The 26,094-nt window shown below is 39.2% G+C and overlaps 1 protein-coding gene across 1 annotated transcript; it reads right to left on the bottom strand.

Moving 5' to 3' along the window:
- On the bottom strand, positions 1 to 25,189 carry LOC131240903 (peptidyl-prolyl cis-trans isomerase CYP37, chloroplastic). Its single transcript, XM_058239435.1, has 12 exons — positions 24,964 to 25,189; positions 20,947 to 21,186; positions 20,748 to 20,837; positions 20,098 to 20,193; positions 11,202 to 11,309; positions 10,164 to 10,213; positions 3,416 to 3,518; positions 2,443 to 2,496; positions 1,989 to 2,144; positions 1,760 to 1,882; positions 860 to 909; positions 1 to 423 (listed from the first exon to the last, which is right to left on the bottom strand). Exons 1-12 carry the CDS (start codon positions 25,108 to 25,110, stop codon positions 312 to 314), a joined length of 1,329 nt encoding a protein of 442 aa, XP_058095418.1. The 5' UTR covers positions 25,111 to 25,189; the 3' UTR covers positions 1 to 311.
- Positions 25,190 to 26,094: the final 905 nt, after the last annotated feature.

Here is a 26,094-nt window from a genome sequence, read left to right as displayed (position 1 = left end):
TATGATGGATGGTGTTTTAGATAATAACATCACTTTACAAAAAGGTTCCATACCCCCACCTAATGCTTTCCATAAGCACAACAGAATTAGGAGGAAGCTTTCCCGCACTCAGGCAACAATTCCAAGCATCTCTCCTGTCATTTTAGTTCTAAGAGTCTGTGTTTTACCATTACAACAGAAAATGGGGGGAAAAACTCAAAAGAAAACAAAAATTGACAGCATGAACTGTGCCAAGAAATCAGATCAGTACCTTACCAAAAGCAACAAATCTGAAAGAATGAATGAAAGATTGTGATCGATGAGATAGAAGGTCACTTCTCATCTGGTAATATAAGGCGATCTTGTCCTTGCACTAGCTTTGCGGATCGGATGAAATCTCCTGTTTTGATCTGTGGAAGTATTTCTCTTCCGACGGTTGTATATCTGCATATTGAAACAGTTTCGGTAAGAATGACAACATATAGGCAAGATAGATGTTTCAACCATTTACACTAATGCAATAAATTATGAATGGAAGAAGAATTGCTAATTTTGCACAGTTTTGCACAGAAGTTCTCCATTGGGATACATGGCGGACATTTACATGATCCGGACCACTCATCTGGAGAGATTTAGACGATCCCAAGACCAATTTGAGGAAAGAACTGACCCTACCCATTTTTGGGCCCTGATCCAATCAGGCAGTCGGGATCTCCTGATCCGTTTATTTTTGGGCCATGGACCATATATCGTGCGGGTCTAATACATGTCCCCAGAGGGGAGTCGTGCAGATATTAATGCAGAAACCCGTATGCAATTAGCATTTCTACAAAACTAGTGAACAAAGGTACAGTTTTGCCTTGAAAGTTTGAAATCGTACCCAAAAACAGAAAATTGGCCTTCATCAAAAGACAATCCTCCTAGACCCGCCTGTAGAAAGAAAGATTTAGCAAGTAACTAGCATGGAATTTGTGAAATGCATTGTTGAATAATTCATGTGAATAATAGTGCAGTTTCGCAAGTTCATCAGAGAAGATATTCATCAATTTCATCATGATATGTGAATTAAACTGATGAATCTGACTTTAACTTGTCATGCACACTTCTTGTCAAACTCTAATGTTTCTATTTCAAATGACATACCTAAAATTGGTGTTATGTGGTTTAGAGATGCTCCAGAACAATGTAAATAAGGCAAAGCAGCACTCTTGCAAGCAAGCATTCACCATCCCCAAAATGGACTCTTGGACTTAAATGAGTTAAAAAAAGAAATCTCAACATCTTGGAGGAATCTATAGTTGTGAGTTAAAAAAAGAAATCTCAACATCTTGGAGGAATCTATAGTTGTGAGTTAAAAAAACAAATCTCAACATCTTGGAGGAATCTATAGTTGCACGAAGCGGCAAGCCGGCTACAAATTCGGGTGCAGGTGTGGTTATGGGGAAGAGTTTGTTTCAAAATGTTAAGTATAAAGGGCTAGGAAGAACATTCAAAGAGGGAGCGCCACCTAATTAGAAGGATCCTGCAAGACTGCATGAATGCTTGACTGAGATGTTGGCATGAAGAAACCCATAACAAGAGACGGAATAGCTTCCATTATCAAGAAGGAGACTACAAAGTACAAACACACATATACAGCTTCTTCTTCTTTCTTTTCTTTTTTTCTTTTTTATTTTTAATTCGAGAGAAAAGTATGCCTATAAGAGATCAGGAGAAATTCCATGAGAAAGGTTGTAACATCAAATATTTGGAAGATATGATAGGGTAGCATGTTACTTACACTTCTCTTGTCGTAGAGATAAAAGAAAAATTGGCAAGGTGACGAATACTCCTCAGAGACTTCACTATGTGCCATAGCAACAGCACCATAAACAGATAATGGAAGCACTGGCAACTCCCCGTCCTTCCATATGAAAAGGGGGGAAAAGAAGAAGCAAACTTAAGAGTATTACATGATTGAGAAACCAGTCAGTAATGTTAATGAGAACAGAAATCCATGATGAACTAACCTGCACATTTAGTGTTGTCCTGTACAATGGCTCAAATTGTCCAGCCGGCATTATTTCTAGAGGGACACTAAAACCATTGTTTTGAGGTCCACTTTCTGAAAGAATGGCTTGGTTGACACAGTTCAGTTTCATCCCATCATATGCCCCATCAATCACCTGAAACAATCATTCCACTTTAGATCCTTTTAAAATCATGTTAAAAGATTTCTTTGATTTTTGGAATCAACTCTCAGACGAGTTGATGTAAATTTTGGTGAACTTTCTGAGTCAATCAATGAAGTTTTTGAAGACAAGATTTGCTCGTGTAAAAACCATAAAAATAAGTAAATAGTTTTATCAAATGATGGAATTTCTCATGATGACAATTGAGAACAAAACAATATGTGATATCTGTATTTCATCTAAAGAGAAAATATGAAATTTACAAGAGCCAGGTGAGGTTCAGCTACCTTACCAATTTAGCAAAGTTCCCTGCAGTCAATGGCGCTGAATATCCATCAATAACAACCTGAAGATGTGGTTTACAGGTTACTGATCAATAAAACATCATATGTAAGAAAAGGTCACTCAACATTCATTCAAAATACCTTTGTGACCGAGGACTGAAAACATTTCCCTGTTTCTTTTCTTTTCTTTTTTTCTTTTTCTATCTTTGGTTAATGGTAAAAACTTAGAAAAATTAAAGGGACAGGAGAAATGCCAATGGAGAGCTGAAGAGTTCCTAAAGTAAGTGACTCTCTTGTCCCTCCAAGGACTGAGAAATTAGAAGGACAAAGTCTCCCCCCACTTTCAACCATACCAAAATAATGCTTATGAATTGTGCTTTAATAAACACTGGGGGGTATGGCGTGTGCAACACATGGGGAGAGGAAGGGAGAGAGACCAGGGAGATTTAGAAGAGGAAGGGTGCGGCTGGGTACAGGCTAGAGAGAGAGAGAGAGAGAGAGAGAGACTTCAAAATGCCTCACTGATCTCACTATTCCCGTGTTTTGGACTACTTGAGACGAGACTTCAATATGCCTCCATCTTGGCTTCACAACCTGAGCTGCCGCAACTGATCGACTGAATGGATTTCACAGAGACATCATGGTGGGGCCCCATGCCATGTAGTTTTATTTTGCACTGGATTCTTAAGGAGTTGCATCCAACGGGCTCCATGCAAGTAGAGAGGAGATAGAAAGGTGTGGGTACTCTCATGAAATGATGGAAATGGGGAAAATATCCCCAACTGGAGGACCAGACATATAGAATACCTTTTTGTTTTAAATTTTCTAGGTGACTAATTGTGGGGGTAAAATTGTCCAATGATTACTCGCGTTATATATAGTAGAGATTAAGCTCCCACATCATCTATTGTAGAAAAGGCACTGAAGTTTAAAAGATATATTGCTAATATTCTTTCTTGTACAATGTGAAGTTCAACACACCTGAATGGTGGCAAGTTTTCTTGGTTCACCCCCAGCTGATGCAGAAAATGTTGAACCATCTCCTTTCTCGATGGTGAGTTCAACAGTTCCTCTCCCAGTAAGCCTACAATCACATAGAAGTGTAATGGTTCCAATAAAGTTCAAAAACAACATGCAGAAGTTTCAAGGAGTTCCATGTACATAAGGCATTGACTGTTAATTTTATTTTCCAGACTATTTTCAAGAACCTCCAAACAAGCTCCAAAAATACTGTCCCATAAAAGATGGATATCATAAGAACAAGTTGCCATCATCAACATCATAAGAATAAGTTACCATCATCAACAAAGGTACAATAACCTGTGGTGGAACGACGATCATTAGACAACCTAGCCCAATCAGTATCATAACAGGTGCGCACAATAAGATGGCCATGATCAGAGAACAGAACTCCCTTGCCAGGAGACGAGTTTAAGTAATGTAGAATGCAAGAACTTGCTTCAAAATGCTGGCTGCAAGTAGTTTGTACAAACTGACTCACAAGACTAACTACGCAAGCAATATTTGGTCTAGTCATGGAGAGATAAATCATCTTACCTACCAGGCATCGATATCTTCCTAAATCCATAAGAAAAGAAGACTCCTTAGACCGTATACTTGGAATTGGAAAGCCCAAGAGGTATAATTTTTACCAGTAAATCGAACCAAAAATACCTAAGACTTCTCCATTTCTATGATTGGCAGCCAAAATTGGATCAGATTTGTGAACGAAGTATAGAAAACAAACAGGTCAGCTGATCCTATCTACGGTTACCGACTGCACAGGGAAGTCCCAGTAGATGATCGGACGATGGATTAGACCCAATAACCAGCAAGAGGACCTTGATGCTATGTGGATTAGATGAAACGTGACGTGGAAAACTGGGAAACCATAACTGTGATTAGAAATCTTACCTCTGATGAGAAGAAAATGCTAAAATCTTCTGAATGTTCTGAATATTCTGGTTGTCATGAACTAAGAGTAATTCTAGCATTGCTTGGAAGATCGCAAACTCGTTCTGTATGAACTGAGAGAAGATGCTAAAACTTTCTTGTATTGCAGCAAACAAAAAATTGATGGGAATGATGAGACAAGGAAGTCTACAAATTGAAGACGAGAAGTTTCCAATCGCAAATAAAATCGCACGAACTTTAAAGAGAGCATCGTGGCTCTGATATGATGATGATACATGACATGAAATTCAAGTATGATATGCAAGATTTCAAGCTTTAGATCACACTAATTCAGAAACAGTTATACAAAATTCCACATCCCACACAAAAGTTCAAGCACTCAATCAAGGAGAATCTTATGCGGATCCAGGCCTACACATGCTAGGGCCGGATCAATCAAAATTATAGACCAAACAATAATCAAAGGAGGGTAAATTCATCCACACATGCACAGAAATAATTCCCCAATCCAAGGGATTCACAGATTTCAATTCAGGGAACCCTAAGGTTGAAGAAATGATATAAAATTGGAGATTTGAATAATTTAGGGTTAGGGTTAAGGATTTGGGTGAAAGAGGAGTGAAAGAGATGAGAGAGACGAACCAGAGAAGCACCACATGCGTGGATAACAGCGATGACCCAGACGCACGTGCGTGTGATCCCGCCCGCGGGTGTGTGGGGCCCACGAACCCAAAATCCCCCTCCTTGGGGCTGGTCGGCCAGGGATGGGCTACAAAACCCCTAAATTTCAGCCCGATCCGATGCACTATCTATGCGTGGTGCTTCGCCGAAGTTTCAGCCTCCCTGCAGGGCCAGATTCCAAAAATCTGTTGTAGAGAGAAAAGCGACTACAATAGAGAGTGGATTTGAAGCGTAGATGATTGTAGGAAGAGGTGAAAATGGAAGGTAGGAGATGAGACGATTTAGGATAGGTGTGGCTTCGCACCATGGTAGTCAGCCCTTCAAGAAATGGAGGGTTTTACACCCAATTGAATTTCCACAACTCAGAAATTTAGAGGAACAGAAAAAAACGCAGAAATTTTATTAATTTTCAATGGAAAAAAAAACCTACAAGGGGTTGCCTATTTATAAGAAAAACCTATACCTTAAAAGCCACACCATGTGCGCATACTATTACTTAAAGACGAAGTAATAAAAAATAACAAATAATCAATGCAATCTAAACCGTTTATGATGTTCCTAATAACGGTAATAAGCAAAACTCAAAGTCCTAGGTCATCTAAGGTAGTGGGCTACGATCATGAGATCCAATGATGGAATCCACATGATGATCGGGTCCACTACAAGGAACCAAAACACAATCCTTTAACTAGGAGGCCCTCCATGGATGTCATCATCGATCCATATCGAAGGTGGGGCCCTCCTCCTTGCGTACGTGCATAAGGGGGGCGTGCGTGTACGCGAGATGTCCCCATCAACTCTCCCCAGCTACGAAGATTTCGTCACTGGCAAAATAAAACTCCCAAACCGCTCTAAGATGTCGGGATCAAGTCTCTGAAGCTCCTCCTCAATGAGCCACGTACTGTCTGAAACTGGGCGTGACTTCCACTTGACTAGGAACTTTTGAAATCCGTTGTCTAATGTCGATATTATCTGATGATCCAGAAAATCCTCTATCTCCTCTCTGGGTGTGGAAATGGTAGGTATACGAGGTAGAGGCTGGGAAGATGGGTCAGGAGGGGGCCATGGATCAAGGGAAAGGTCTGGGGAACTAGGATGGTTAGGTGACAAGCTAGACAATGTATCAGTGGTCGCCTGAAATGCAACTACATCCTCCACATTGAATGTGGAACTAATTCCCATGGAAGGTGAAAGATCTACCACATACGCATTGAAACCGTTTCGTTTTATAATTTTGAATGGTCCAGCACTACGCGTGTGTAATTTACGAACGACTCCCTGAAGGTACCGCTCTGGCCTGATGCGGACCATCACAGAGTCCCCTACATTGAATTCTTTGAATTGTTTATGTTGATCAGCAGAAATTTTGTAATGTTCATTACTAGTATTGATTTTTCGTCTGATTTCTTGATGTAATGAATGAATGTGATGTGCAAAGGACTCTGCAGACTCTAATAGCCTATGATACAGGGACATAGGGACAAGATTAATATGCTTCCTAGGTTTCTAACCAGTAACGACTTCAAAAGGACTTAAACTTGTGGATTTATTGACAAAACTATTAAATGCAAACTCGACAATAGGTAGTGCAGTGTCCCACGTCCTGGTGTGCTCCCTCACTAAACACCTGAGTAAATTTTCCAGACTCCTATTGACCACCTCAGACAGGTTTGGTAGAGTCGCCCCAAGGACTAAATCAATAGCATGTTGTATATCTCCCATAGGAGGAAGCTCATCCGGTAGATCATCAGGAAAGACATCACGAAACTCATCCACTACCAGAATGGCCTCAGTGGGTAACTCTGCACTAGCTTCTGGTGCACTTTCCCTAGCCACAAGGGCGAACACCATCGAGTCCGACTCAGTCTCTCGCTCAAAGTCTTTGGTATTTAGAATATGGAGAGGCTTAGACTTGGACTTCGATTCCTCAACCAATCTCAAGTGATAAGAGAAAGGGAGGTATTTTTCTTTAAGAATTTCTTTCATTTCTCCCCAATGGACTATTGGGTGTTCCCTCAACCTTTATTATTTTTCGCTCCACAGTAGCCCAAACCTCTTTGCTTGGCCCACAAGCTTCATCTTGGCAAATCAGACTTGACGAGCATCCGACATGTCGTACTACTCAAAATAGTGGTCCATATCCGCCAACCAATCCAGAAAAGCTTTAGGGAGCAAGTGGCCATTAAACGTAAGGGCCTCTACTCTAACTCCCTTGAAGAGTTATGCATCTGGGTCATAATGATTATGATGCCCCTCGCGGGGTGCGTGCCCATATCTGTTTCTTTGGCCACCCCTATTCCCTTGTCTATCCTCATGACCACCTGCCTGAGATTGGGCATCTTCCCCAATGGCGGGGTTTGGCCAGGCAGAGGTCTCTAGTTGGGTAACTCGCACATTAAGTTGATCCCAGCGTTGGTCAATACGTTGTTCCAAGCACCTACCTTATGACTCAAATTGTCGGGTTATGTTGTCCATTGACTCTTGTAATTGCTCCATGTTTAGTGCAGGGTGCAACCCAAAACCGCGACCAGTACGTGTGGGCATACAACTACCACTCAACTAAAAGGTCCTCTAATGCAACTATATGCGTTTAAATGGGACTAAATGCTCCTATAGGACTCTATATGAGGGAAACTATGCAACGCTCCTAAAATTCCAGCAACATAACCGTCCAAACAGTTTGTTAACAGAAAATTCAGCAATGAAAATTAGAGAATTTCTAACAATAGAAAATTCAGCAATTTATGTTGTGAATGATGGGTCCTAAACAGCCCTATATGATGAAATTTAGTGCAAAATAAACGCGAGTAGACTAAACCCTAAACATGCAATCCAATCCCCTATGAAAAACCTAAGCTCTGATACCAAATTTGATGCAGGATATGAAATTCAAGTATGATGTGTAAGATTTCAGGCTTTAAATCACACTAATTCAGAAACAGTTACACAAAATTCCACATCCCACACAAAAGTTCAAGCACTCAATCAAGGGGAATCTTATGCGAATCCAGGCCTACGCATGCTAGGGCCGGATCAATCAAAATTATAGACCAAATAATAATCAGAGGGTAAATTCATCCACACATGCACAGAAATAATTCCCCAATCCAAGGGATTCACAAATTTCAATTCGAGGAACCCTAAAGTTGAAGAAAGTGCATAAAATTGAGGATTTGAATAACTTAGGGTTAGGGTAGATTTGGGTGAAAGGGGAGTAAAAGAGAGGAGAGAGACAAACTAGAGAAGTACCATACACGTGGACAACAACTATGGCCCAGACGCACGTGCTTGTGATCTCGCCCGCACGTGTGTGGGGCCCACGAACCCAAAATCCCCTCCTTAGGGCTGGTCGGCTAGGGGTGTGCTAAAAAATTCCGAATTTCAGCCCGATCCGGTGCACGGTTTGTGTGTGGTGCTTCGCCGAAGTTTCAGCCCCCCTGCAGCGCTAGATTCTGAAAATCTGTTGTAAAGAGAAAAACGGCTGCAATAGAGGGTGGATTTGAAGCGTAGATGACTGTAGGAAGAAGTGAATATGGAAGGTAGGAGATGGAGCGATTTGGGATAGGTGTGGCTTTGCACCACGGTAGTCAACCCTTCGAGGAAGGGAGGGTTTCACAACCAATTGAATTTTCATAACTCAGAAATTTAGAGAAGCAGAAAAAAAACGCAGAAATTTTATTAATCTTTAATGAAAAAAAAACCTACAAGGGGTTACTTATTTATAAGAAAAACCTATACCCCAAAAGCTGCGCCATGTGCGCATACTATTACTTAAAGACGAAGTAATAAAAAATAACAACTAATCAATGCAATCTAAACCGTTCATGGTGTTCCTAATAATGGTAATAAGCAAAACTCAAAGTCCTAGGTCACTTAGGGTAGTAGGCCACGATCATGAAATCCAATGATGGAATCCACATGATGATCAGGTCCACCCCAAAGAACCAAAACACAGTCCCCTAACTAGAAAGCCCTCCATGGATGTCATCATCAATCCAGATCGAAGGTGGGGCCCTCCTCCTTGCATACGTGCTTAAAGGGGGCGTGCGTGTGCACGAGATGTCCCCATCACATGATATTTCTACAAGAATCCGAAATGTTGAGATCTTGAAATCAAGTTTTGATTCAATTCAGGGTGGTCCTCATTGTGAGATTCCATCCTCTTAAATAGATTACAGGATGCTATACAAGGTATATGTTGACCCGTAATTTTGGGTGATTACAATCCATGATTTAAGGGATAATGAAGAAGAATAATTCTATTCCTAAAATAGACAACCTAAGTATAGTACATGATTGAATGGGATAATGAAGGAGAATAATCCCATTCCTACAATAGACAGCCTAAGTATAGACTGTATAGTACATGATTGAATGGGATCCACGTTTTGAGAGTGTGGTCCCTTGATCGACAAAATCAACCTGCCATAACATTCTATAATGGAAGTAGCTCGGATGTTACTATCAAACTTATTAGAAGAGTAAATGTTTAAACATAATAAATTCTTCCAAGTTCCTTGTATCAATGAAATGATGCAAGATCCTTAGTCTTAATGATTAAATTAAGAATTTTGCATTTAGATCTCACCATTAATTTTGACAAAGAACTTCCTGCTATGTTTTCCACCATGTATCTCCTTCAGCATTTTTTTCCAGATTTCTCCACCATAAGCACAAGTTATATTCAGTGAAAACCATTTGGAGGAAAAGGTTTGACAAATGCCAATTGGAAACCTTGTTCGCTCACAAAATCATCTTGACGTTCTTTTTTCAAAAGACCTGCTTGCTGATGTATACTCCAGAATACCCCCTTTTCACAATGATAGGCCATAGCATAGAGAAACAAAATAGCAACGAAGGGAAGCCAGGTACACCAGAATGACATGATGGGGAGAAGGATATTAAGGCTAACTAATGAAATATGTAAGGCAGCTTAGAGTTAATGAACAGAATCCCTTTGAAATGAACCATGTCATCATACGGGTTGCATCTTGAGGGAATTGCACTCTGCCTACCCGTTTTCTTTCTTTACCTTTGTTGTTTTCTGGCGTTATAGAATCAACATCTAATATGGCACCAAGAATTAAATTATGAATGGAACATTTGTTCACAACCCAATGAGGAGAAGCCATACCTTGGGTACTTCAAGTATTGCTCGGGCAAAAAAAATGACAACCCTGGAGCCTGTTTGAGCGTGGTATTATTAAGCGTTCAAGACATTCCAAAAGTTACATCTTATTAGAAATTAACAAGCTAAACCAGCTAAGTGAACGCAAATTATAGTAAACTGTTGATGACAGTAAATGAAAATCTGTCACTTTCAAATAATATATCATACTTATCAGTGAAAAGATAAAGCAATTAATTTACACATCAGAAGCGAAAACATCATCTTTTTTTAATGGGCTAGAGATGAGTGCACAGTGACTATTAGCTTATATATCTGACGATAACCATATGAAATTTCAAATATTAGGAATTTCAGAAAAATGTGATCATTGTGTACCAATCAAACTGATGTGGATAGCCATAAGATCAGCCATGCTTTGTGGGACAGAATGTTGGGCAGTTAAGGAATAACATGTTCATAGGATGTGTAGCTGAAATGAGGATGTTGAGATGGATGAGTGGCAAGATGAGGAAAGATGGAAATAGAGAAGTGAATGCATTAGAGGGAACTTAGGAGTGGCACCAATATGTAACAAGATGAGGCAAAGTAGACTTGGATGGTTTGGTCATGTACAATGAAGACCAAGAATTGCGCTGGTTAGAACTGAGTTGGTGCAAGTAGAAGGCTCTAAAAGGGCAAGGGAAGGCCCAAAAGGACATGGGTGGAGGTGACTTGATGGCCTATGGCCTAACTGAAGTTATGGCTCTTGATTGAGTAGAATGGTGGAATAAGATTGACGTAGCCAACCCCGATCAGTTGCGACAAGACTTGGATAATGATGAGGAATTTCACAGAAACATTATAACTTCTTTTTTTTTCTTTTTTTCTTTTTTTCTTTTTTTTTTTGTTTTGAATTGTAACTTCAGTTAGGATGTATGAATCTTTTACAAAATACATATTATCAGTTTTTGCTGTGTCCATATTATGATGTCTCCATCACAGTACATAAATCCAGTAGCATTGCAAATAATGGAAATTAAATTCTTGGATAATGTTAGTTACCTGTAACAACTCTATTTCTGCAACGGTGTCCAGTGAAGATGCAAGGCTCACAGATACCTTATCTGGGTCCTGCTCCTTTATATATTGAATGAGGGACTGCAATCTTCCCTGTGATACCAAAAGGAACTATAACTTTCCCCATATAGATTTGAAAGACCATGAAAGGAAGAAAATAAAGGAAAACAAAGCATATTTGTAATTGAATATTATATAAGAAATATACGTAATTATGTATTATATAAGTAGTCCCATACTAGGAATTTAGAAAATGGTGCAAAATGTGAGAAACCGGAGAAAGCCAATGTTTTCTCCAAGGTGATGTTTCATATCAGACAATGTAAACAACTGCAAGGTGCCATTTGGTAAACTGAAAATAAGGTCCGAAAATTAATTTAAGTGTTGAAAACTTAAGTGCTGAATTTTAGTACTGTTTTCTGAAAAATGATAAGTGATAGCTGAAAATAAGCAATTCCCCCCCCCCCCAAAAAAAAAAAAGTTTGGTAAACACAAACTACAAATGTCTGAAAATTGACAATTTGCCATATCTGCCCATATTGTCTCTATTTCTATCTTTTGTAGAGTATGAGATGAAACCTGTTGTTGTCATGCTACTAAATTTGGCGTACCTATGCTGATCTAATAAAACTTTAATACTTTCCTCTTGCACATTCCAACAAGAGAATGTTACTCAATTTATAAGTTTTATACCTTACTATTTTAGGAAGTTCAATGGTGAATTGTGGTAAGGAGAGATTAAAGGTCAAGTAGACACATGTGCGAGATTTGCATCAGATTTATCATGAATGGCTCAGATATCTAGTAGGTGTGCCATGCCAATCAAGACTGCCCAGATATTGGGCTTGAATAAGGGCTGATTGTGATAGGTCATCCTTTGATCTCGCCATGCAACAATCCCAGATGTTCACGGCCTACATCTCCTTGATTGGACTACCATCTGATTATTTTGAACTGTCAAATGTGTTCAGTGTGTATTCATTAGCCTAGAGAACAATTTTCAGCCTAATTTGATCTGAATTGAATCAGATCTATCGAAAACAAGATCGAATGGCCACGATCTCATCTGGTCTCATCTGGCCGGATCTGGTCAAGTATGTTCTAATCCGACCAGACCATCTCGAAGAACACATCAAGAAACCCACCTAGACCAAATTTTGTCCAAATCCAATCAACGAATGGGGAGATATGGTCCATTGAAGGAACATGCCATCTTGAAGATCCATTTTTGTCACGATCCACGACCTGATCTAGATTAGCGATCCCCTGATTTCATAGAGCTCAAAGCACCAAACATCATGGAAGGTTCAAATCTTCCAAAAAGAAAAAAAGGCCAAAAGAATGGGACACAAACAACTGACATTAGATTTCACTTTTTTTTGTCAACATGTGTAACGACTCGAAATTTTGTACGTCCAAGATCTCAATGTTCATATCTCCGTGCAGGACGTGTAACTACTTATTTTGAAGTTATAAACAAGTATTGCAAGATGTGCGGTCCACATCCCAAAAAGAGACTAGAAACACCAAAGAAACTGGGCCATAAAGTAAAATCATTATTACTGCACGTGGCCCGATGTGCAGCGACGCACCAACTTTGACGTACAAGATCTCGTCATTCCGATCTTCGTTCGGGATATGCAACTACTTGTTTTGAAGCTATCAATGAGTGCTACAAGATGTGCAGTCCACTTTGCGAAAAGGAGTCTAGAAGCACCTTGAAAATTAAGCCACAAAGTCAATCGTTATTATTGCACATGTAGCCCGGATGCGTAGCGACACACCAACTTCGACGTATAAGATCATGGCGCTCTGATCTCCATTTGGGATGTGCGACCACTTGTTTCGAAACTATCAATGAGTACTACAAGATGTGCAGTCCACTTCATGGAAGGAGTCTAAAAACACCTCGAAGAATGGGCCATAATGTCAGATCGTTATTATCGGATGTGCAACGACACACTAACTTCGACATCCAAGATCTCGACACTTTGATCTCCATTTTGGGTGAGTGACTACTCTCTTTGAATGGCTGGTACATTGAGATTAACGTCTTACATCTATGATCAGACCTCCTACGGTGGCCGCCCAAAATTGTGGTCATTTTTTTAGAAGAGGAAGGGCATTGTTGTCATTTTAAATTATTGGTACAGAGCAAAATCACTTTCCGCATTCCGTGTTAAGTGACTAGTCAAGAGAGGGGAGCTGGAAAAAAATCCTTTTTCCATGGAAATCGAAATTAAGCAGTTAATTATGTGGATTTACTAAATGCCCTAAATAAGGGAAAATCACTGAAAATACCAAAATTCAGTGATAAGTACTGAAAATAATTTTATCAAACAGGCCCTAAGTATTATGATCAAGCCACACTCATGAGATAATCAAATCATGTTTTGTAAAACTTACATAGCAAGCATGAGTCATATCCACGCTACATGATTTTTTGCTAAGATTTTAACACGGAGTTTTTTTTTTTTTTTTAAAGGTAACGACATTTTATTAAAAGAGCACGACGGCTCGAATTTACATAAGAAATTACATCCCAGATAAGAATGACTAATCATTTTAGTCAAGCTCCTTTAACACAAGAAACCCACCCTATTATAGTCATTTTTGGCCCTTTTATATGCATCCACCTCCAACATGCGCTTGTTTTGAAAGCATTGACCATTCCTCTCGCCCAAACAGCCCATAACACAGCCATCATAAGTCATATCATAATATAATCCAAATTCCTAAGAGCTTAAACTCCTTTTGTCAGCGGGTGGCTGGCATTGAATGCACAAAGATGCATCTAGGACCATACGCGATCCATCAAGGACACATTCAGGCATATAAAATAAATAAATAAATAAAACATGGCTAAGTGAAGATCAAGGCAAAGAAATCATCCGATTAGATGTGGGGCCCTCAAACCTAATTGATTAGTCCAAAGGAAGGAACCAATTACCATGGGTCAACAAGTCCAAATATGCAATGATTTCAGCCCTTATATATCAACTAGTTATCCAATGTTAGGACTATAAGCAACCATACAATGCATGTTGCGAGGCTTGTATATACACCAAACAGCTTGTAGAGTTTATAAGTTGTCTACATAGAAAAAAAAAAAGCTCATATGATTGTATATTGCTAAATAGATGTTATACAAAGAAATCTAGCTGAAATTGGAGTTCTCACAGCAATGAATGTGTCTGTAGATCATGTGGTTGCAAGATTTGAGGTATGCATACCAATCATACTGTGAAAACAGCCATATGGTTGTATATAGAAGTCCATAAGCATGGTGTACAAAGCGATTTAAATATTTAACAGGCTTTGGATTCGTTATATAAATTCAATAACATTAAATGACTGGACACATCAACTAGATTGTATTATATCCGGTACTGTTCACGTATACGTTGGGCGATATTCAGAATACATCCAGCAGAGACGTGCCACTAACCAATGTTTGGATAGGACGTATTACTTTAGCATGTATACAATTTCATGTCAGATCAATGTTTGGAAACGATCGGATAAGGGCCACACGATGTATATACGTGCGTGTAGTGGGGCTCACTCACTGTTCCATTGAATGATCTGAGCCGTTCATTCACTTCAGAGGGTGGGCATTACCCTTGCCTAGGTGTCCTTTTGTTTCTATGCAAACTATTGCAGAATCTCAACCGTTAAACATGAAATGGACGGCGGAGTAAACACCCTCATGGGCCACGCTGATTTCACTCCAAAAGCACTCCCTTCCGGATGGTTTTTCGTCCTAAATCCAATGGACGGAGTGGATTTTCCAAGAAGCTTCAATAAGTGGGCCACCAAACTTCACAGAGTCGACGTACGTCGACTCTGTTGCGAAACAGAGGTTCCGTCTTTTCGTTGTGGGCCACCATCATGCAGTGAAAGGTGGATCTGAACCGTTCATCAGGTAGAGGGAGAAAAACCCATCAAAAACATGTTGACCTTTCATGGCCATGTACTTCCTCATGATCGCTACAATGATCAAAAGAAGACCGTTCGGTTGTTGTTTCAACTTGATTGTCTCAGTGGGCCACATCATCGGATGATCAAAGCTCACCCTTTATGGTTTAAATCTCGAGAGGAAGATGATGGACGATGTGGATTTGTCAAAAGACGGCCATACTGGGCATTACCAGCAACACAATGAAAGAAGAAAATGTTTTCTTCCTGTTTACGTCTAACTGAACGTCCGGCCGGTTGCGCGGTACAATCCCATCGATGATGCAAAGTGGTTCTCGGGCATATTCGCACGTGTTGAATGCATTGCCTGCCGTTCGTTTCCAAACGAGGGACATGTCCCATCAACCCCACCAATACGATACTATACAATCGAAATCGTGAATCCAAACACGCCCTAATGACTGGACACATCAACTAGATGCCTAGTTTTTGGCATTTTTCACAACCATGGAGTGTGCATGTGTGTGTAGCCTATACAAGGCCATGTGGCTGGTATATTGAGAGTTAAAAGTTAGTTTTGGACTCTTTCATTTGCTTTCTTGATGTAGAATGTAATGAGAAAGAAGAAAATAAAAGAAAATGAACAATGGATATTTTGTGCATAATTCAAAGAAGTTGATTTTTAGCGTTTTCTCCCTCGGCAAGAGTATTTTCTCTCAAAACTCAACACTTTTTTATTCTGCTATATACTCATCAACTCTCCTCGTACATATGGCCTTGGAGGTCCTTTTTTTTTATGTGAAATGAGAATTTTATTAAAAAAGCATAAAATAGATGCCAAGAGCAAACAGGAATTCAAAAAATATATATATCTGGGAAACAACCCAGAAAATTAACCCAAAAGAACAAGGATGGCTAAGGCCTGACAATAGCAAAACATAATTACAGAAAACAGGTGCAAAAATAGTAATAAAAAGGGAGGACTGAGGTTGCCTGCAATCCCTAACTGAAAGCAAAATCATAATGGCGCCAAGTTCAGCCCACTCATCCTATGGCCTTAGAGGTCTTTATATAGGCCTAAATACAAAAAGATCGAAAGAGTTCTTTCAAATCTAGGCTTTACTAAATTATATCCCAAATATTGGCATCCAAATTTCATATCCAAAGAGGGAGATAACTACTACTAAAGAGATTCTGAATCTTAAAAGATCTTCACGAAATAACTAGAATATCCGAAATATGGACTGTTTTATATCCAACCCTACAATCAAGGAGGACATCTGATGGTGATCGATGCTACAGATGCATCAGTTGCCCCCAGCTTCAAAGAACACGTCCTTGAGTTGATAGTCAATAGCAATCCATCAGACCATATGACATCACAATGTTCTTCCTTGGCTCTACCAGCAATCCATCAAACCAATATGACTTTATAACATGTCTTCCTTGGCTTTGGTGACAGTTGTTGGGGAAGGCCTACATTTCAGATCGCCAACATTGGCATTGGCTGGCATTGTAGATCATGCCACCTCTTCTTTTCTTCCTGCTCTGCACATTCTAGGCATCAACTCCCACTTTTGCAGTAACGGAGTTGTGTTTCTATCAACTCCTTGTCAAGGTGATGTTTTCCTCATCACAGTTCACCTCCGATTTATGCACTTTGATCATTGCTGGGACAGGAACAACATGTCCATTTCAACTTTGATATACACAGTAGAATGTGCTAGTTCAACCATTGAGTTGCTCATCTCTTCCTCCACCAATTAAACCATCAATCCATTGTCTGTTCGATAAACAAATCCATCCAATGATCCATTAATAGGTTCATGTAGCAGTACACAGATTGACTCTTTGCATGTATCTTCTTGAATTGTCGTCCTTTTACTAGTCATGTCACCTGTTGGATCTTCAAACACTTCTAGTGAATCTTGGATTTGTTCTTTGAAATTCTTTGATTCTTCATGAAGATCAAGCATACCAAATTTCACATCAAAAGCATAGTCACTATTCTCCAATTGATCACCTCGAGAGGATGATCGAATGAACACCCTTGGAACTGCTAACATCCAATTCCAGGATGTTGCGACCTTCTCAAACACAAGAAGGAACTTCTCGATATTGTGTCGGCATTGTAAAATTATCCAATCAGCTGAAAATATTATGGCACATTCCGTCCATACAATCATGTCTTTTTACCATTTCCTCCATGACATCCTCCCCAAAAAACCTCCCATTGGTCTCATACAAGCCGAAGAAGGAACTAGTTCTAATAACAATTGATGAAGTAGGTTGTGAAAGAATAAAAGAAGAGAAGAATGGATTTTTGCTCAAACCACACAATTCAAAGAGGTTTAGTTCTCTCACTTTGCCAGAGATTTTTTTCCCCAGAAAAACTCGCACTTCATTTTATTTTTTTTTAGATTTCATTCTATATTCATCAACACTTCTCATACATGTGGCCTTAAATATTTTTTTATAGCTATAAAATAAAAGATAAAGATATAAAGCGATCTTTCAAATCTATACTTTATTAATTTAGCTCTAAATCATATCCTAAAGACTGAAATCTAAATTTTAAATCCAAAAACGGAACTAACTGCTAGTAAAGAAGATTCTAAATAACCAAAATATCCCTAGTATGTGCCGTTTTACGGCCAGCCCTACAATCAAAGAGGGTCCATGTAATGGTGATGGATGGCCTAGATGCATCATTTCTCTACTTAAAAGATTGACTTACTAACACTTTGAATAGAAGTAGGTCAATTTATATGTCCCATAGGGTCTCTTTCAAGGGGTTTTGGCATACAATAGAGATTTAATGATGAAGACATCTGAGCACCATACCAGAGGAGGAGGGCTGAGTCAGTCTCCATATGGTTATACAGCCATTACATGGGGCCCACTTGGCCCAATTCACATTCCTAGCTACGTTGAAGACCCCACGTGCATATTCATGCATCTTTGAAGACCCTACACTGGGAAGATGCACGTGGGTTGCATATAGGAGCTTGATAGACACATCGGACCGTTGAATTAGATGGAAACGATGATCGGACTGTTGGATCATCATCATCGGACATCTTGATCGTGGACCCCCATGGGCCATGAAATTGTTTAGTTGTTTAGATTGTTTACATGCTTCATTATTTTTTGTATACCTTATATTTGCGTTGAGATTAGAGAGTTAGGAATAACTTTTAATTTATTAAATGTCTTTATGTTGAGAATCTTATTTGAGAGCGTCTAAAAAAGGTCTTTTCTAAGACTATAAAAGAGAAAGATGGGTGTTGAGGCCCCAATGCCATTATTTTGAAAAAAAAAAAGAAAAAAGGAAGAAGAAGCTTTGTGTTTTCTTTTCTTCATGTGACTTGAAGAATACTCCATGTGATTTGGCACTTAGGTGTGGTGTGATTCCATTCCCCATTCAACGGAGGTGCGAGGTCTCCACCTATCATCTTCCTTCTCTCTTCCTTTCTATCCAAAAGAGGTATTTTTCCAAAAACTTCATCTCTTTTCTTCCCTTCCTATCCAAGACCATCCAAATCATATTTTTCTTCATCTTCTCATCATCCAACTTCAACCCCGACCGAAATCAACCATTGAGGACCCAAAAAGCCTAGCCAACGACCCACACGTATGAGCCCCTTGGCTAACCGCATGAACAACCACTCAATCCTTTGATTTCCCCTTGCTTCCCCCATAAAACCCATTGATTTCCCATCCATAACCCTACCCTAAACCCTAGATCCCCGATTTCCTAATTTTTCTAATTTTTAAAAAACCTAATTCTAAAATTCTCAATTCCCATAAACCATAATTTTCCAAATTTCAGATTTTCTCATTCTTAACCCTAATCATAAAACCTACAAATCTATCCCTTGAGTGTAGAACGTGCCTATGCTAAATTGGAAGTTCTATCCTTCCATCGGGCCTAGTTTTAATTGATTTATGTTATTCCTTAGCATGCGGGCATGTGATTTAGGTTAAATCAGATTTTATTGCTTAGAGTTTACTCTTAATTACTTGGTGGACTAGCATCTTTTGTTAATTGAATTACTTTATGGACTCTTTCATAATCTCCATGTTGCATGCTAGCATTAAATCATGTGTCTTGCATTATTTAAGTAAAAGGCTATACATATAGCCATATGTATGAACCTATGAGACACGATGCTTTATTATTGAATTAAATTAAAGTTACATTGAGCATGAATTGCTTCAATCCCCTAGCATGTGTTGCTTCCATTCCTATAACATTACTTCTTTTTATTATTTATCTTCTTTGTTGAGAAAAACTAGAAGATTGCTGGAAATTACTTCCACAGTCCATTACCTTTTGAGTTCTATTCAATCAAGTTTCACATGCATATTCACCCACTACACTGAAAGTTCATATTCTTTTCCAAGCTACTGCATCATGCAATCTCAAGGTTGTCTAGTTGAGCTATAGGCTCAACCCCACAATCTCTTCCACATAAAGGAGCATGCTCACTTTTCAAGAAACTCTCACTAGAGAAAGCAGTGCTCAGAAACTCATGGATCGGGGCAGCTTGGTTTGGATTCTATTTTCTCTTACTCTCTACCTTCATCCTCAGAGCACCAGTTACAACTGGTTCCCACTGTATCCTTTAGTTAATCTCTCTTAACTAATGCTACTTAAGTGTATTATTTAGTTCAGATGCCATCAATATGGTTTTACCATGTTATGATCCTGCATCTGTTGGAGATCTTCCTGCATGTGTCGGAGCTACTTTACCTCATTTTCCAACAGATCAAAACCATGGTATGCAATCACCTACATTTAATTATTGTAAATGAAGTGTTTCCAGCAAAAGAGAGTGATACACGGGTAAAACCAAAACCACATGTATCATAAAAGAACTCCAAAGTGTATTTCCTTCACCAACTTTTCCTACACGATTATGACTAGTTGAAGTACCAGCATCATTTCTTTCTATCGTACCTTCCCATCTACAAGAGAAGCATAGAGTACAGAACCTTTTTCCTTCAGATTTGTTGGTATATTACTCAAGATGGATTCCTTATCATCAACTGCAATCTGAAAAGGAAATGTCCTTAAATTAGTAGTGGGTCATCACATGATGGCTGGTAGTAGAAAAGCAGGCAAGAACCAAATAAAAATAGAAACAACAACTCAATTGGAAGAAAGTTTAAATACAGAAAGAAAAAAAAAAGGGAATGAAAATCATCTTTGCTTGGTTTATTTTACATAGCCAGAGTGCAGACAAAGATGAATAAACACATGTTACAGATCTAATCTAACCTAAACAAGAGATGTGGTGGCTACTGGAGTAGTATTAAGAATCCTACTCTCCCCACATGAGCCAATGTCCTCATGTGTGTTCAAGATCTGTGTTGGTCCTGTGGTGGGCCCTACCATGTATGGGGTGTGGCACAAAATGAGGTCGGAACAGTCATCAGGTGGGCAAACCTTGTATGATGACTGGACCAACCTTGAGTTTCAGGCTAAGAATATACACATGGTTCCCAAGTTGTAAGAGCATATCAGAATAGGATCCAACATACACAATATTTCATGTATAAAACTACGGAAGGAAAAAACAATATGTTTCTTAAACAACAAGAGCTCACCTTCAGGGCTTTCTTTACATTTCCTTCCATTGTGCCATAAGGCTTTCTCTGTGGAATTCTAAGCAAGTATGAGATGTCCTCCAGAGAATCCTACAAGCAAGATTCTTACAAAGAAGATATTACAAACTCAAAGAGAGACAACAGACTTGAGACTACTAAGCTACTGACCTTGAATAGCTCTACAAATGGATCCATTCACCTGTATAGCTTTCATGTTTGTATTTGCTGGAATCGCCTTTCTCAAAGCAAGTTCCCCAGTTCTTGGAACTTTAGTGTCGGGTGAATAAAGCACAGCTCTTGCAGGAGAAATAGACCATGGACTCCAACTGGCAAAAGGCAATGGAGACGAGATTTGAACAAAAATAAGGATCACAGCAATGGCCCTCTCAAGTCTCCTCATTCCATTATTCAACAATGAATCATTTGGGTCTAAAAATTCCTGCAAGATAAAAACATCCTCATTTCAAAAGTGTAGTTTTTTATAGATTAAGAGTAAATAAAGAGAAGAAAGAGGAGAGAGAGAGAGAGAGAGAGAGAGAGAGAGAGAGAGAGAGAGGAGAGTTGGGAGAAGAGAGAAAAAGAGAGGTAGGGTTGAGTTGGGGTTGGACATCCCCTCTTCCCTTTTATATTATTCAATAAAATGAATATGACAAAAAAACCTCAAGTAAGAAAAGCAAAAATCCCCACTCAGTCCTAAACAAGCATAGCAACTAATTAGCAAAAGAAAAAGACTAGGTGGGTTGTACAGTGATGTGGCTGACATTCACATCCGTTAACACTCCCCCTCAAGCTAGAGCATGGATGTTGTCAATGCCAAGCTTCGAGTATATGCATGTAAACTAACAGTGACTGAGGGCCTTGGTGAACAGATCAAAAAGTTGATCTTGAGACCGAACTTATGGCACAAAGATTTCACTACTAGAGACCTCACATATGTAGTGATAGTCGACTTCAATATGTTTAGTTCTCTCATGATAGACCGGATTGTTTGCAATGTGGGTTGCTCCTTGATTATCACAAAACAAGTGCATAGATAGATTCACTTCGAACCCTATCTCCTACAACAACTTCTTGATCCACATCAACTCATAAATAGTATCAACCATTGCTCTATATTCTACTTCAGCACTTGAGTGGGTCGCAACACTATGCTTCTTACTCTTCCACGTGACTAGATTTCCTCCCATAAACGCGCAATACCAAGGAGTAAACAACCTAGCTATTAAAGAAGTTGCGCAGATGTAGAGTACCATAGTTCACTACACTGACAATATAAGATATATCTGGCTGAGTAATAGTTAAATAGATGAGTTTCCCAACTAATCTTCTATACCTCCCTAGGTCTTCAAATATATCTCCTTAATCAGCAATAAGTTGGTGGTTCAGATCCATTGATGTCTCAACTAGCTTATACATAGAGGACTTGTCTCCATGAGCAAATCCACAACAGATTTCCATTGAGTCGGATTAATTTCTTCATTTGACCTGGAAACTTCTATACTAAGAAAGATTTGAAGATGTCCTAGATTTTTTGTGAGAAAAAATCTCGATAGATACTTCTTCAACTCCTCAATCCCCTTCTAACCACTTCTTGTAACAACAATATCATTAACATATATCACCGACACAATAAGACCTGAGGTATCTTTCCGTACAATGATGGAATGAGGGGGTTGATTTGAAACAAAGCCATAATTCAACACAACTTTATTGAATTTATCAAACAATACATGTGATGGCTGCTTTAGCCCATAAATTGCTTTTTTTTCAGTTTACACAACTTATATGACTCCCCTTCAGTAACGAATTCAGGTAGTCGCTCCATATAGACCTCTTCTATAAGATCACCATGAAGAAAGGCATTCTTAATGCCCAGTTGGAATAAGGACCAGCTATGATTGACAGAATTGACAGTCGTAGAAAGGATAATACGAATAGAATTCAACTTGGCAACAAGAAAGAAGGTTTCAATATAATCAACACCAAGGGTCTGAGAATATTCATTAGCAATCAAGTGAGCCTTTGGACATTCAACTATGCCATCACGGTGGGTAGATTGGTGAGCTCCCAGGTGTTATTCTGATAAAGGGCAGCCAATTCCTCTTTCATTGTATGTTTCCACTCCTTACGTAACAACGCTTCCCAGTATGACTTGTGAATAGAACGAGAGGACAACAATAAAGCAAACACTAAAAGTAGGAGATAAGTATTGAAAGAAGACATATTTGGAGATAAGGTAATTGGTATACATAAGCTCACCTTTCCTCGAGGCAATAGAAACATTAGACCTATCAAGAGAAGTCACGGGATCACTAGGCTCGGAAGAAAATATGGTGGATGGCACATTATAAGTGGCCGCACTATCTTTCCATTTCTATTTAGTAATAGACTTGTAGTTGAAGCACAACGGGAATGGAGGAGTCAATAGAGGGAGGAGATTGGATTATGTCTTCTTCAATGGCAACAGGTACATGCATAGCTTCCACATCAAGAGATCTACTATCTCTTAAGAAGAATGAAGTGGACTCGAAGAATGTAACATTTGTACACACATATTGTCTTCGAAGTAAAGGACTATAACAACGATAACCTCTTTGCATCCGGAAGTACCCAAGAAAAATATACTTAATAGCTCTTAAGATCTAATCTATAATAGTCTAACTCCAATTGATGAACAGAGCATAAATATCCAAAGACTTTGGGAGGAAAAGAAAACAATTAAGTTTTTGAGGTGATTTACCCATTAACATAGTCAAGGGCATTCAATTTATCAGAAAATAGGCCGTAAATACTACATTACTCCAGAAACTTTTTGGAACATTCATCTGAATTCATAAAGCACGAGTCACCTCAAGCGGGTGACAATTTTTTCATTCTATAATACTATTTTGTCATGGCGTGTAGGCATACAATGTTTGATGCAATATACCTATTGCAGAAAAATATAGACTAAAGGATTGGGATGTATATTCCTTAGCATTATCTAAACAAAAAATAAAACTTTTGAGTTAAATTGTTTTGCACTTTCATGTGAAAAGTCTTAAGAGAGTCAATGGCCTATGAAACAGGAACCATGGATCGTAAACATGCCATACCTAAAGTCACGAAAGTAGCCATAGGTGCAGAAGTGGCAACAAAAGTAGCAGGAATAAGCTGATTCTATGGATTTTTCATCAATTTGGAATGCTCCTCTTGAGTAAGTGTAATCATGTTTCCAGGCATGCATGATTGTTGCGTTGCAGAAGTAGAACTAGCTGAATGAGACCTAAAGTTCTATCTATTGTGAAATGTATGATTAGCCCATACTAGTTATCCATGAAGGTCTAAAACTCAACCACCTAAAACTCCCCATGTTGCTGACGTTGCTTTTCTAAATCATTAAATGTATGCAATCAACATCCCCAAAACTTCAAAAGAAAATGAAAAGCAAAAATTCCCTTCTTACCAGCACTGAATTTTAAAGCATATATTGAAATCTGCACAATCCAAATTTATTTGAACTTAAAGGATGTGTTTGGATGAACTTCTGAATTACAATAATTAGTAGGAAAAAAATAGAAATTGCCAAATTGTATTTTATGTCATTATTACTTGTGGTCTCAACCGGATAGGATCCATATAAAACAATTATACAATCATTCCTTCTATTTTCTGGGCTATCTTTCAAGTGTACAACTAAACACTTCGGTGGTAAGGATTCAAATGCTATAGAATTCATTCTAATAGATACTTCTATTAATAAATTCGACACCCTAGTCCCAATTATTCCTCTGATTATTTATATATATATGTGATGGAAAAAAAAAAAGGATGATGCAAGAGATGATCAGGGTCTTCCAATATATGGTAGAAAGTAAAAAATGGTTAATGCATTCGCTGCAGGAAATTGCATAAATATGAAGGCTATGGTCCACCAGATGGATGATCCTGATTGATACATAATCCTGCCATGTGCACGTGAAGGACGATTCAACCGTATTCCTGTTCATCCAGCTCTGTGGTGTCGTCTCCCCACCCGAATTGCATTTGTGTTGCTTTCAAGTTGGAACTGCAACATCCGAACCGTGAAATTTTCGCCAATTGCTGTAGATTGAACTGAATTTTCGCAATTCCAATTTAGCAGAGCAACCAAACGCATTCCAAGCCCGAATCTAAAACGAAAAAGAGAAATGCTAATACCAACGTCGAGACGGCATTTGAACTGAATTCAACTGACCGTTGAAGGATTCCTGGCAGAAATGCAGCGAATGTCGAGACGGATGCTCCGTGTTTGGGGCGTGCGCGTGGATCTCGAGCGGAGAGATGGATGGAATGGAAGCAGAGATCTTGGGAAAATAGCCGAGGATAAGAGAGATGACGCCATTGAAGCTTGTTTTTTTGAGGAGTTTCCGAGATTTTTGGCGCTCTTTATCCAAAATGCCTATCGCTGGCTTTTCTTTTCATCTCGCATTGGTGGGGTTGGAAGTCGAAAATGACTGATTTACCCTCACTTGCAAGTTGAAATTACGAGTGGCATTGTCGTTGCCCGTCCCGCCTTGAAAATTTTAATGATCTGGTGCGGTGTGTTGACCCCGGAATACGCACGAGTGAGGACTTCCACGACACAGGGCTGTCAAATTTAGGGGTGTACATCGAGTCGAACCGAGTTGAGCTGGCCTCAAGCTGACCTAAGCTCGGACTCGGCTAGGCTCGGTCCTGGAGCCTGGCTGCCCCAGCTCGGCTCGGTTCGGTTAGCAGCTTGGGCCAGTTCAAGCCAAGATGGATCAAGTTCGCCATTGCAGCATTTTCACAAACATCTAAATTGCGCCTTCAAAATCCCACTATTTTTGAGATAGCAACAATAGTTTTACAGTATTTTATCAAACACCTTCTAAGTAACATAAAAATCAATAATAAAAAAAATAGTGTTGGTTTCATAAACATACCTTCATTGCCACCGGCCACACTTCTTTAAGTCATTTCATCAAACACTTGATGAGCAACATCAATATCAAAGTAATCGAGTCACCGAACTGATTCGATTCGAGTTTGATTTGAAGTGGGTACGATTTGAGTCGAGTCAAGTTGGGGCCAGCTCAAACTCATTTTCAAGCTCAAAAAATCAGCTCGAACTCAGCTTCGACTCGAGTTGAATCGAGCTTTTTCAAGTCAGGTCAAGCAAGCTAACCGAGCTAGCTCGATTCATGTACACCTCTACTGTTAATGCGTAATCCAGTCCATGGATACCTGATCTGGTTGTCAACGAGTACGGTTTGAGCCGGGTCCTATAGTATTGGTGTTTAGTACCCGGCCTAACCCGCTTGAAGACCTAGACGGAATCCATTTGAATTTAGGTAACATCAAGCAT

The sequence above is a fragment of the Magnolia sinica genome, chromosome 1, assembly GCF_029962835.1.
Source record: "Magnolia sinica isolate HGM2019 chromosome 1, MsV1, whole genome shotgun sequence".
NCBI lineage: Eukaryota > Viridiplantae > Streptophyta > Magnoliopsida > Magnoliales > Magnoliaceae > Magnolia > Magnolia sinica.
The sequence above is the reverse complement of the archived record's forward strand: the minus strand, read 5'-3'. Positions and strand labels throughout refer to the sequence as shown.

Excerpts from the sequence above, each read along its gene's own strand:
- LOC131240903 (XM_058239435.1), bottom strand. The coding sequence starts at position 25,110 with ATGGCGTCATCTCTCTTATCCTCGGCTATTTTCCCAAGATCTCTGCTT. Across the intron at positions 1,883-1,988 it reads GGACAACACTAAATGTGCAG|GACGGGGAGTTGCCAGTGCT; the intron begins GTTAGTTCATCA and ends TTCATATGGAAG. Across the intron at positions 424-859 it reads GGCCAATTTTCTGTTTTTGG|ATATACAACCGTCGGAAGAG; the intron begins GTACGATTTCAA and ends TTCAATATGCAG.